The sequence below is a fragment of the Penaeus vannamei genome, chromosome 6, assembly GCF_042767895.1.
Source record: "Penaeus vannamei isolate JL-2024 chromosome 6, ASM4276789v1, whole genome shotgun sequence".
NCBI lineage: Eukaryota > Metazoa > Arthropoda > Malacostraca > Decapoda > Penaeidae > Penaeus > Penaeus vannamei.
Genome location: NC_091554.1, coordinates 46928667 through 46941166, shown reverse-complemented (window position 1 = coordinate 46941166; position 12500 = coordinate 46928667). Strand labels below are relative to the sequence as shown.

Here is a 12500-nt window from a genome sequence, read left to right as displayed (position 1 = left end):
GCACCTCGCCTCCCTTTCCTCTACCAGTCTATTAAGCAGATGTTTCTAGTTGCTGCTACCCTGCCTAGACTCGACTACAGGATCGCTAGAGCAGGAAAGGTAAATATATCTAATAATCTCAGAAGAAGAAAAAAGAAAAAAAACATACATTAGATACTCTTTCTGTGGGAAGGCATGTTCATGCTCCCGAAGCAATTTTTTTTTATCCATCTTTCTATCTATTTATCCATCTATCTATCTGATCTCAGACGGAAAAAAATGCCTTACCTCTGGATCGATGACCATGACCTCCCACGTGACGTTGGAGAGGCCGCAAAAGCATCTATCTCTCCATCTCTCTCTCTCTATCAGTCTGTCTGTCTACCTATCTATCTATTTATCTATCTGTCCATCCATCTATCTATCTATTAATCTCAGAAGACAAAAACAGCATGCTTTACCTCCGGGTCAATGACCATGACCTCCCACGTGACGTTGGAGAGGCCGCAGAAGGAGTAGATGAGGTCGGTGCAGAGGTCGGCGGGGATGTCCTCGACCTCGTAGACGCCGTCGCCCGGCCTGTAGACGGCCCACGACTCGTAGTAGCACACGCGGCGCGCCAGGCGGTCGGGCCGCTGCCACCGCTGCTGCAGGGGCTCGTGGTCTACGGCAGGAGGGGGGGAGGGGGGGGGAGATAGAGGGATGGATAGAATTGAGGATGAAGGGATAGATTGGTTGATAGATGGGTATGTAGAGAGACGTGGTGAGTCGGTTTTATTTGTGTTCCGGTATGTGTTTTATTATTATCATTATTATTATTATTATTATTATTATTATTATGTTATCAGAATATATCGTCACATAATCAAACATGACGTTATATCAGGTATATGCTCTAAAACGAAGGCGAGTACCTCCAGGTCTGGCGTAGCGAGGGTCAGCGGATGTGACCCCGACCAGCGCCAGCAAGGTCACCGCTGCAACCGCTGCCAACCGCGTTGACAACATCTGGAGACAAAGAAAAATGTATTAGTAGCTACGTGATTCTATGTGTCTTTTGGCTATTGTTCTATTATTGGGGTTCATGGAAGTCTATGGTAAAAAGAGATGAATAGATAAATTAAAAATGAGAGGTACTTCTCTCTCTCCCTCTGGTATTCCCCTCCTACTCTTCGCTTTTCCTCTCCCTCTTCCTTTCTTTCTCTCTTTTCCTTTCTCTTTCCCTTTCTTTCTTCACTTCCTTTCCCTCTTCCTTTTTTTCTCCATCTTCCTTTCCCTTTCCATCTCCCTCTTCCTTTCCTTCTGTCTCTGCTTTTCCCTTCTCTCTGCCATCCCTTCTCACCCTTACATCTTCCTTAACTTCCCTCCTCCCCTCTTTCACTATGCCCTGCATGTGCCCCCTCCCACTTCCCCCTTCTTCCATATTCCATTCACTCCTTCTACCTCCCTCACTTTCTCCTAACCTATCCCCTTTTTTTCTATAAATCCCCTCCGCTTCCCCTCTGTTTCCCATTTCCCATCTCCATTTTCTCTTCAAGTCCCCTTTCCCTCCCTTTCTCCCTCCCCCCACTTTCTTCTTCCCCCTCCATACCTCTTCCCTCTTTCCATTTTAACCCCCTCACTCGGATAGTCGTATGAATATATGTGCATGAACTAGCGGTCTAACTACTTATGTAACGGCCGCTTCGGTTCATTTCATAATTTGAAATGCGCTGTTTTTTCTACGGGGTTCACATCAGGCCGCCAGGGAAACCGCATTCATAATTTATCAATTTCTTAAACAATATAACCCTTCGTTCCATTATAATAACAAACAGTATAATAGAACGATTATGAAAAAAGTAAAGAGATTTTATCATGAAGAAAAAGCGGAAATGTCAATATTTTCGTTCAAAAGCGAAAGCAGACCAACAATACCTTCATAAAGGCGTAACAGAGCGCGGGTAACCAGTGGCTCCGAACCTCCCGATGAGAGAGGAAGGTATGTCGAAAATTTCAGCGATCATGGTCTAAATACGACGACCATTTCCTCAAGCACCACTTATCCTTGGCGACAGAAACCGGGGGTCGTTGTTGAAGTTTATCAGGACGACGAGAAGAAAAATCTTGATGGACTAGGGTATAAAAAATACGAATTGATTAGAGACACTTGACTTTTTTGGGTTCGATTCGATATGTGACTCCGGTCCGAAATTATCTCTCTTATGAATCTCTATCTATTATTATGGGTCAAGTGTACTCGGATTTATGTGTGTGTGCGTCACTCACTCTCTCTTTCTTGTTTTGTTTCGTTGAAATGGATTTAAATGGAAAACGTAATTCATTTCTTACAATTCCTCTAAACGAAAACAAAACAATTATGAACTATTTTCATGAATTCTTTCCTCATGCAAGGATTTCCATTTATTGATTAAAAAAATAAATAAATAAATAAAAATAAACGTTATAAGACGAAATAAGTTTTGCCTTTTAATCATGTCTAAACTCGTTCTTTTTATCACCTGAGTGACATCATCGCCTCTTTTTTCTCTGTCTCTCTCTCTATCTCTCTCTCTCTCTCTCTCTCTCTCTCTCTCTCTCTCTCTCTCTCTCTCTCTCTCTCTCTCTCTCTCTCTCTCTCTCTCTCTCTCTCTCTCTCTTAATAAGTCCCTGTGTGGGTCCTCAAATTCACAAAACAAAAGTTAGGTAAATTAACTGTTAAAAACAGGGGCGGCGCTAGAAAACCTTTTTTTTTTTGGGGGGGGGGGGAGGGAGCAAGGTTACCGAGTGACATTTTTAAAATTAAATCCACACTTCATACTTTTTAATAATATCTTGTTTCGAAAAGGACCAAATTGAAATGAAATGAAAACTTCGAGAGTTACAGACCATGATCGTTGATTTCTTAAATTATGCCGACCACCAAGTTGCCGAGTAAACTGTATTTTTTTTTTCCATTCTGCCGAGTGAAATGATCTGTGACCTTTGGGGGGGTGTGTCGCCCCCCCCCCCCCCACGTGGCATCGCGCCTGGTCAAAAGCCGCCTCAGGTGCGTCGCTTAATGACATGTGAAGTCTCGAGGTGCTGTGCTTGCAAGGTTGGATATAGGCTTAGTTGTGCATTTGCAATTGTGATTTGATTTTTTTTTTCAGATCTGTATGTTCTATTACCTTTCATAAATACTCTGTGTGTGTGCATGTGTGTATATATATTATATGTGTGTGTGTGTGTGTGTGTGTGTGTGTATGTATATATATATATATATATATATATATATATATATATATATATATATATGTATATATGTATATATATATGTACATATACATATATATATATTTATAATATATATATACATATATACATATATTCACATATATATATACATATGTATATATATACATATATATATATATATATATATATATATATATATCTATATATATATATATATATGTACATATATATATTTATATATATATATATATATATATATATATATATATATATATACATATATGTATATGTATATATATATATTATATATATATGTATATTATATATATATATATATATATATATTATATACATATATATATATATATATGTATATTATATATATATATATATATATATATATATATATATATATATATATATATATATATATATGTATGTGTGTGTGTGTGCGTGTGTGCGTGTACGTATTTACCTATTACACACACACATTATGAATACCATGATTATAATAATAAAAAGTAAAAAGAGAAAAAGAAAAAGCAACATCTTCCAAGTACCTTTTATTTACGTAATACGTACATGAGGTAATCATTCTTATGTTCTCTTAAAAATTATATTTGGAAAAGAAAATAAACCATTTTATTGCACAGTATCTTAGACGCACTATTCATGGAAGCGAATATACAGCGTCTAAAACATGAGCAACTTCACAAAACGTGTGGAATGTCAGCTCTCTCTACGAAATCTTCCAAGTATTAAGACACGCAAGAGAAATACAGAAATATCATTAATTTTATCTATTCATTATTTCTATCTTTATTTTTGGTTATTGTTTTTTTTCAGTATTGAATAACTAAGGTGTTTTCTTGTTCATTTTCTTGACCAGCGGAGGAACAGCTTTCTTGGCCTTCGGAGACTCCTTCGCTCCTTTCGGGTGAACTCCGTGTTGCTTCGAATCCTTCAACTTCTCGAGCCGAATGAGGTCGTCGACGTCCTTCCTCTCGCTGGCCAGGATGTGGTTAAGAGCGAGCATGTTGTGGGAAGGTCGCTTGTCCTCCTTCGACCCGCTGGGGACTCGGTCGAGGGACGGCATGTTGGGAGGAGGTCGCTTGTCCTCCTTCGACCCGCTGGGGACTCGGTCGAGGGACGGCATGTTGCAGTTGGAGGTGTCCACGTTGGCCGGCCAGTCGCAGTTGTGGGTCGGCTGGTTCCACACGAGGCCGGGCGGGCACGCCTCCTCGTGGGGCACGCCGTCGTAGCACCAGTAGTACTGAAACGGGAAGAGGGGGGTTGGTTACGGTGGACTGGGTGGGGTCGGAAGGAGGAAGCGACGATGGATTTTAAGATATTCAGTGATTATGTAGAGTACATACGTTGTTACTATTGTATATACACACACATAGACACTCTTTCCCTTCTTGCCCTCCCTCTCTCTCCCTCCCTCCTTCCCTCTCTCTTTCTTTCTCTCTCTCTCACAAACAAACAAACATACACAATGTCAACAATGTACGTATCGAACACGTGAGATCTCGGGCCCCTCCTACCTTGTCGCAGTCGGCGTGGGGCCAGTAGTCCGCCACCGAGCAGTCCATGGGCCCGAGGGTCGTCGTGGGGGCGTTGGGGTCCCTGGTGGTGGTGCTGGGGGCGTTGGGGTCGCGGGTGGTCGTGATGGTGGACACGGGGACGTAGTAGTCCTTCATGCCGTCGTAAATAGTCCTGAAAATCGACAGGATTGTTGGTTGAGAGAATGTACAACTATATTGTTTATGTGTGTGTGCGTGTGTGTGTGTGTTTGTGTGTCTGTGTGCGTGTGTTTGTGTGTCTGTGTGCGTGTGTTTGTGTGTCTGTGTGCGTGTGTGTGTGTGTCTGTCTGTGTGTGTGTGTGTGTGTCTGTGTGCGTGTGTGTGTGTGTGTGTCTGTCTGTGTGTGTGTGTATCTGTGTGTGTGTCGTGTCCGTGTGCGCGTGCGTGTGTGTGTGAATGAGAAACAACGACCCTCAAGCGAACTCACTGCATCATGGGGTTCTTCCCCTGGCCGCACCATTCCTTGTAGTCGTCCTGGTCGATGGCCCACGTCATGGCCCCGAGGAAGCCCATGTCCCGGATGTAGTCCATCTTGATCTTGAGGCTGGCCGGGTCCTCGTAGCCCACCCACTGGTCACCTGGAGGAGGAGCGGAGAATTTTACTTGCTATAAACAATGTCCTACAAGGCAAGATGGTAGCGATTCACATCTCTGTCCTCCGATGTTGCATTCCTTTAATAAGTTCCTCCTTGAGCGAAAGCATTTCTTCTCTCTCTCTCTCTCTCTCTCTCTATCTATCTATCTATCTATCTATCTATCTATCTATCTATCTATCTATCTCTCTCTCTCTCTCTCTCTCTCTCTCTCTCTCTCTCTCTCTCTCTCTCTCTCTCTCTCTCTCTCCTGTCAACAACAATAACAATGATAATAATAATTATTATTATAATAATAATAACGCTTCTGTTGGTTAGGTCGTTGAATATTAGAACGTACCAAAACTCCCACGTAAAAGTGAACAAATGGAAATGAAAGCTTGAAATACGACTAAAAAAAAAATAAATCCTTTTACATACCATTGTGAGTGAAGGGAACAAGGCCGACGTCATCGTAGCGGTCCACCCAAGCCGAGTCCTGGACCATCATGCTGCAAATCTGGAAAAGTAGAATGAGAATAAGAATAATTGTCATTGTTATTAATAGAAGTATCAGTAAGACAATAGTGGTAATGATAATGGCAGTATTAGTAGCAGTAGCAGCAGTAGTAGAGAAATAGTAGTAGTAGTAAGAGTAGCAGTAATAGTAATAAAGATAATGATAACTGTATTTTCGGACGTTTTGTGCAGAATTGTTTGATTCTATTAACCAAACTACCATAACGTTAATAAATCACATCACTCAACCACGATTCCACCTCGTCTTTCATTCATTCTATTAACGAACATCATCCTTACCTCGAAATAAGAATTTAATTATCATCAACTTTTGATTATAAAAAGAATCTTATTATTAAAATCCTATCACCATCAAATCACCACCATTTAATTATCATCAACTTTTGATTATAAAAAGAATATTATTTTTAAAATCCTATCACCATCAAATCACCACCATTTAATTATCATCAACTTTTGATTATAAAAAGACTCTTATTATTAAAATCCTATCACCATCAAATCACCACCATTTAATTATCATCAACTTTTGATTATAAAAAGTCTTATTATTAAAATCCTATCACCATCAAGAATGTAATCATTATCATTCTCATTCTCAAAATTCCTGTCCCATACCTCGAAGTAAGCGAGCGTTCCCGTGGCGTTCGTGTAAGGCCCCGGATTACCGCCTCCCACCCACGCTTTGATGGGCGCGTGCAGGTCGTTGTTGTTGGGGTCGCCTAGGGTGTAGGTCCTCCCGTAGAAGGGGGTCCCCACCACCAGCTTGTCGCGCGGGCAGCCGAATTCCTCCCACAGGAGGGCGCCGTCGTTCTGTGAGGGCGTGGGAGTGAGGGTGATGGTTCTATTCTTTTGCTTTCAGGTGTGAATATTTTGTGTGTTTTGGTTATGTAATAATGTTTCTTAGGTTTGCTCTTGGTCTGTTTTTTTCTGTCTCTGACTCTCTCTCTCTCTCTCTCTCTCTCTCTCTCTCTCTCTCTTTCTCTCTCTCTCTCTCTCTCTCTCTCTCTCTCTCTTTAGGACGTAGTCTTCTTGGTGTGTTTTGGGTTTGGCTTTTGATTCTGACTTATTAGCTGTGAGTATGTGTTTACATGGCTGTGTGTATGTATGTACGAACACGTATGCGTTCAAAGATCTATATCACATGCTTTTTACACTTACCACGTTGAGCTTCTCGTAAGACCACTGATCAAGACCCGGTCGCTGATACAACATGGAGTGGACGTCCGCAAAGCCAACCCAGTTCCCTCGCAAGTCGTACGTCATCATATGAATCGCGTCGAGCAGACTATTAAAAAAAATCCACAGACGATTATCATCTCTCATTCTGCTTCTCTTAGGCAAAATTATTCCTCATCTGCCCCTTTTTTTAGATTTCAGAGACAGTAAATTATCATCTCTCATTCTGCTTTTAGACAAAATTATTCCTCATATGCCCCTTTTTTTTTAGATTTCAGAGACAGTAATGTGAATTTGATACGTCTCCCGTGTGTTTGTTTTGTTTACCTGCAGAGCTCCGGCACGTGGTAGCCCTCCTGGAGCCTGAACTTGGCCACGGGGACAGCGCACGTCAGCTCCCATCCCTTCCCTACTGTGTCGAAGGCTTCCCGCAGTTCCTGGACCTATAAATACAATAAAAAAGCATTGCCGTATAAGGAAACTAAGTTCTGATAAAGTTCTTACAATAAATTCCCTTGCAGATATTGTAGCATTCGTTCCTCAGGTACAAAGTCTACGAAAGTATAAATAGATAAAGGGATCTTATACCAGCTTCCAATACACCAGCTATAAGAAGGTCTACGGAAGTATAAATAAATAAAGAAATTATATACCAGCTTTCAATATACCAGGTATACGAAAGTATAAATAGATAGAGGAACCTCATACCAACTTCCAATACACTAAGTACAAGAAAGTCTACGATACTACAAGTAAATAAAACATCTTATGCTAAATTCCCTTGAAGAAACTGAACAACTGCTCACCAGGTACAAGAAGGTCTACGGAAGTATAAATAAATAAAGGAACCTCAAACCAACTTCCAATACACCAGATACAAGAAGGTCTACGATACTACAAGTAAATAAAACATGTTATGCTAAATTCCCTTGAAGGAATTTACTATTTACTTGAATTTACTATTTACTTTATTTATTTATTTATTTACTTGAAGGAATTTAACAACTGCTCACCAGATACAAGAAGTTGTCCTTGTCGGCGAAGGTGCCTCCGCGGTCGGTCGCCCCGGGGTACTCCCAGTCCAGGTCGAAGCCGTCGAAATTGTAGTCGGTTAAGAGTTCTGGAAGAGATATGGAAGAAGATAAATAAGGAATTATGAGTCATGAGTCGATTTTAAAGTTTGCTTGCCGGAAGAAAGCTTTACTTCGCTTTGACATTTTTATCTGAATTTTTGTTGGGGATTGCTGACAGTTTTAATGGAAATAATATTTGAGAAGAGTCTCTTGCTATTCTACTCGTTATGTTGGAAATATTTTCCTTTCACGTCTAAATTGATATGGGAATAAGTACTTTAAGGCGTCAAGCATCTCCCTCTCCCTCTCTCCCTCCCTCCCTCCCTCTCTCTCTCTCTCTCTCTCTCTCTCTCTCTCTCTCTCTCTCTCTCTCTCTCTCTCTCTCTCTCTCTCTCTCTCTCTCTCTCTCTCTCTCTCTCTCTCTCCCATTGTCTCTTTCAATGCGTCCAACTTCATGCCCGCAATCATGATTCATAAACACCGAAATGGAAAGAAAACTACCAACTTCTTTGCCCAATAAACTTCAATAAAAAATACCAACATTCAAACCCATCTCCAACTTACTGACGACGCTGTTGATGAAGGTGTCCCTCCGTTCCTTCATGCTGACCATCTGCGAGTACTTCTTGCCCCCCTCGGCCCAGCCCCCGACGGCGATGTGGGTCTTCATGTTGGGGAACTTCTCCTTCAGGGCCACGAACCGCTGGTAGGCACCCTGGTCGATGTCCACCTGGGGTCGGGAGGTGTGTTGTTGTTTGTAAGTTTGTGTTTGTTTGGATTCCTCTCTTTTTTTTACTTGTTTGTGGTTTTGTCATTGTTAAGAGTCGGTTGTTTTTCTGCTTTGTTTCCTTATTGTAGGTACTTTATTGGTGTTGAAGTGATGTTGTAGATGTGATAACAATAGTAACTGTATTGTCTTGATTATCGTTATGTCACTAAATATTGCTATCTTGACCTCTACTCATGGTCTCACCTCCGGGTCAAGCACCATGACCTCCCACGTGACGTTGGAGAGGCCGCAGAAGGAGTAGATGAGGTCGGTGCAGAGGTCGGCGGGGATGTCCTCGACCTCGTAGACGCCGTCGCCCGGCCTGTAGACGGCCCACGACTCGTAGTAGCACACGCGGCGCGCCAGGCGGTCGGGCCGCTGCCACCGCTGCTGCAGGGGCTCGTGGTCTAGGGCGGGAGGGGGTAGGGGGGGGAGGGGGGGAGTGTGTATAGATGGAGGATGAATGGATATATTGATTGATAGATGGGTTGGTATATCATTGCCACTTATTATAGTGATTTCTCAACCAATCGTGGAATTAATTGTGTTGCTGATGTATACGAGACGTGTAAGAGTCCCGTTCCTTTGCATTTAACTGATTATGTCCAGATTACATTTTTGTGTTTGTGAAAACTCTACTTCTCCAGTCATGACATTCTTCCTCTTCAACACAGCAAACATCGATTCCTAATTACCTACATTCCCAAAATATTCGGCGGCGAATCCCATACACAACACCAATAGCATTAAGACTCACCCCCCGGCCTGGCGTAGCGCGGGTCGGCCGAGGCAACCCCCGCCAGGACCAGCAGGGATGCGGACACGGCCACCAGCGTCCGGAGCCCCATGTCCTGGAAGAGAATGTCAACTATATCCGTACATATTTTGAATTCGTGTTGACTTGTGAAATGAACCACAAACTCCCTTGTATTGTTATGGATGTATGCTATATTATCTAGTCACATACGGTACTGTATTAGTGTTTATATTAGGGCGTCTTCTGTACGTGCCATACGCGTTGGCAGCTTCCAGGGTCAACTTTTAATGCACCTCAAGACCAGGCTTTAAGGCCGTCCTCTGTACGTGCCATAAAAGTTAATCCATTATTAAAGTTTAATCCAGATCTCTAGTGCGCATGCGCGTTGGCAGCGTCCTTAATCAACTTTTAATGCACCTCTAGACCAAGGTCTTTATAAGTACTTATATAGACCTTGCTCTAGACCAGGCTTTAGGGCGTCTTCTGTACGTGCCATAAAAGTTAATCCAGTATTAATCCAGTAAAGACCAGGCTTTAATATTAAGCTCATTTTTTAATCCTGCACATGCGCAGAAGGGACACGTTAATCCCACCAATCATGTACTGTTACGTCACGTGTCCGTCATGAACTTCACGGGTGCCATCGCTTGAGTTGCCATTCAGAGTTATTTTCGGCAATAACATTGATCGTCTCAGAATTTTCATACGTAGTATTTATTATGAAAATGAAATTGTATATATTTACACAAATGATCAAATATTCTGATAAAAGAAATAACTTATGGTAATGAATATAAAAACCAATATAATCCTACGAGGAATCTTTGAAGTTCAGCGGCTGCGGGCATGGAACTCATATTTCCAGGTTAGTGAAACAAAAATTACATGGTCAGGGTCCCGGGGCAAGAAAACACACGAATATGCCGAAGGCCTTTTCACTATTGCTTCGTCAGGGCCCTGACGAAGCAATAGTGAAAAGGCCTTCGGCATATTCGTGTGTTTTCTTGCCCTTCCCTTCGTCGTTCCCTTTGCAATCTGTTCAACCTGATTTCCACACATGGTCAGGGTCACACAAGTTGACGTTTTAAATCAAATATGAGCCAGTGTTTTAAAGAAAAATTATGTACTGAATTTTTCTCAACTACTTTATAACAAAATTAACAACTATACTTTTCTATGAACCTCCTGAACAGCATCCTGAAGAAAACATGTTTCCCTCCAACACGATTCAGCGCAGCAAAGAGCCGTCTGAGGAAACTTCGCGATGGATATTAATTGGTGAATGTCGTTTTTGTACTTGAGTGTCATTAAAATAAAGATTGGGTTTATAGTTGTTAGAGCAGTTTCGTTGCCCATTTTACCCCTATAAATATAAGATCGTTATCATGAAAAAATAGAATATTTCATAAATAATCATGTTTCCCTTATAAGTAAGCCTACTTGTGCTTCGTAATTATCATATGAAGATCAAACTGCATCTGGAGTGATTGACTATAACTCTCTATGACAATCACCTTTTCTCCAATCTATGATAAATGAATATCAGTTGTCAGAAAAATCTTTTAACAATACAGTGTCTGGATGCAAATTGCAAGGTTTATTTATCCAAATAAATTTTATATGGACCAAATCTTTAATATCTTTAAATACTGTTTTCTTTTCATAACCTAGGGACATGAAGGGTGAATGTTGAATAGATATTTTTTGATGATTTTGTTGATTTTTTCATATGAGTGCATGATTGTCAAAGCACCTACACAACATGCAACAGTTTTTGAAGAGAACAATGCACAGCTGTTTCAAAATACCACAGATTGTTCAGAAACATCCCCAGCCCCAAACCCTTTAGATTTGCAAAACCTTTTCCCCACACGCCCAGAAATGAAAGGATCCATCAACAAAGGGGGCAAACCATCACTATTCAAGACCAGGAACATCACAAGAATTGATAGAAATTTAAAAAAAATTTTTTTAATTTAAGTTTCCAAACAAATCATATTTGAAACAGATAATCTTGAGGAAATGTGTACAGAAAATAGAGGTACAACTTTTTTAGTTTGATATGATGCTAGTCTTATTTTTAAATTTTGGGGGGACATTGGGAGGCATAAAAAATTTGAAATAATATGAAAAATTTTTTTGATCCCTTGTCTTCAATCATGTAGGTACGTCTGGGATAAAGGGGAAAGGGAAAAAGGTGGTCTTCAGAAGCATTTGAGAAGTTTATATTATCATTTACAGAACATTTTAAAAAATTGGGAGGCAAACATGAGATAAAAAGGTAAAAAATTGGCATTATAAAAATTTAGTAAGAGTCTCAGTTTCATAAAATACATTTTAAATAAAATAGAAATTTTTAAACCCAAGAGATGTCTTAAATAGTTTTTATGATTCCAAAAAAAATGACATAAAAAAAAAAGAAAGAAAAAAAAAAAACATAAAATTTCCAAAAAAATTTTCAGCTTTTCCCTTTTTCCCTTTTTTTATTATGTGATTTTTTATATAGTGATTATTATAGTGAACGAATTTCTCTTCTCCCCGATATATTTACATAACGGGGTGATAGAATGGAGTACGACAGTTTTTACTGAACATTACTGTCGCCCCGTCTGGCAGCGGGGGTTTCGTTTCGGTACGGACACGGTGGATTGGGATTAAACTAAATACGGTATTAAGAGTTAAGGACGCCCACAAGAAGACGCCTAGTCCTATATCCACACACACCTAATCCAACGAGAAAAATGAAATCAAAATTTTTCCTCGGGGATGCAAACGATTAAAATACAGCAGAGGAGGGGGTCGGGGTATTTTCTCTCGCTCCCCCGGGGT

General features: G+C 40.7%; 2 protein-coding genes across 4 annotated transcripts in view; both read right to left on the bottom strand.

Moving 5' to 3' along the window:
* The window catches only part of LOC113805545 (endochitinase), a 5806-nt gene extending 3797 nt beyond the window's left edge, over positions 1 to 2009 (bottom strand). The window contains exons 1-4 of one of the 2 annotated variants that reach the window (XM_070123158.1): positions 1897 to 2009; positions 894 to 987; positions 462 to 643; positions 268 to 288 (exon numbers count right to left, since the gene is read on the bottom strand). In XM_070123158.1, coding sequence (XP_069979259.1) covers positions 268 to 288; positions 462 to 643; positions 894 to 987; positions 1897 to 1902 — 303 coding nt within the window. In that variant the 5' untranslated portion in view covers positions 1903 to 2009. Of the gene's footprint in view, positions 1 to 267; positions 289 to 440; positions 644 to 893; positions 988 to 1896 lie in introns of both variants that reach the window. The other variant, XM_070123159.1, reaches the window with a different exon arrangement.
* A 1736-nt stretch (positions 2010 to 3745) lies between these two features.
* LOC113805547 (endochitinase-like) overlaps positions 3746 to 12500 on the bottom strand; it is a 189108-nt gene continuing 180353 nt past the window's right edge. Inside the window, exons 1-11 of one of the 2 annotated variants that reach the window (XM_070123155.1) lie at positions 9672 to 9778; positions 9119 to 9321; positions 8710 to 8875; positions 8086 to 8192; positions 7400 to 7515; positions 7055 to 7181; positions 6512 to 6706; positions 5795 to 5873; positions 5209 to 5359; positions 4743 to 4914; positions 3746 to 4468 (exon numbers count right to left, since the gene is read on the bottom strand). In XM_070123155.1, coding sequence (XP_069979256.1) covers positions 4052 to 4468; positions 4743 to 4914; positions 5209 to 5359; positions 5795 to 5873; positions 6512 to 6706; positions 7055 to 7181; positions 7400 to 7515; positions 8086 to 8192; positions 8710 to 8875; positions 9119 to 9321; positions 9672 to 9762 — 1824 coding nt within the window. In that variant the 5' untranslated portion in view covers positions 9763 to 9778 and the 3' untranslated portion in view covers positions 3746 to 4051. Of the gene's footprint in view, positions 4469 to 4742; positions 4915 to 5208; positions 5360 to 5794; positions 5874 to 6511; positions 6707 to 7054; positions 7182 to 7399; positions 7516 to 8085; positions 8193 to 8709; positions 8876 to 9118; positions 9322 to 9671; positions 9779 to 12500 lie in introns of those variants that run through there. The other variant, XM_070123154.1, reaches the window with a different exon arrangement.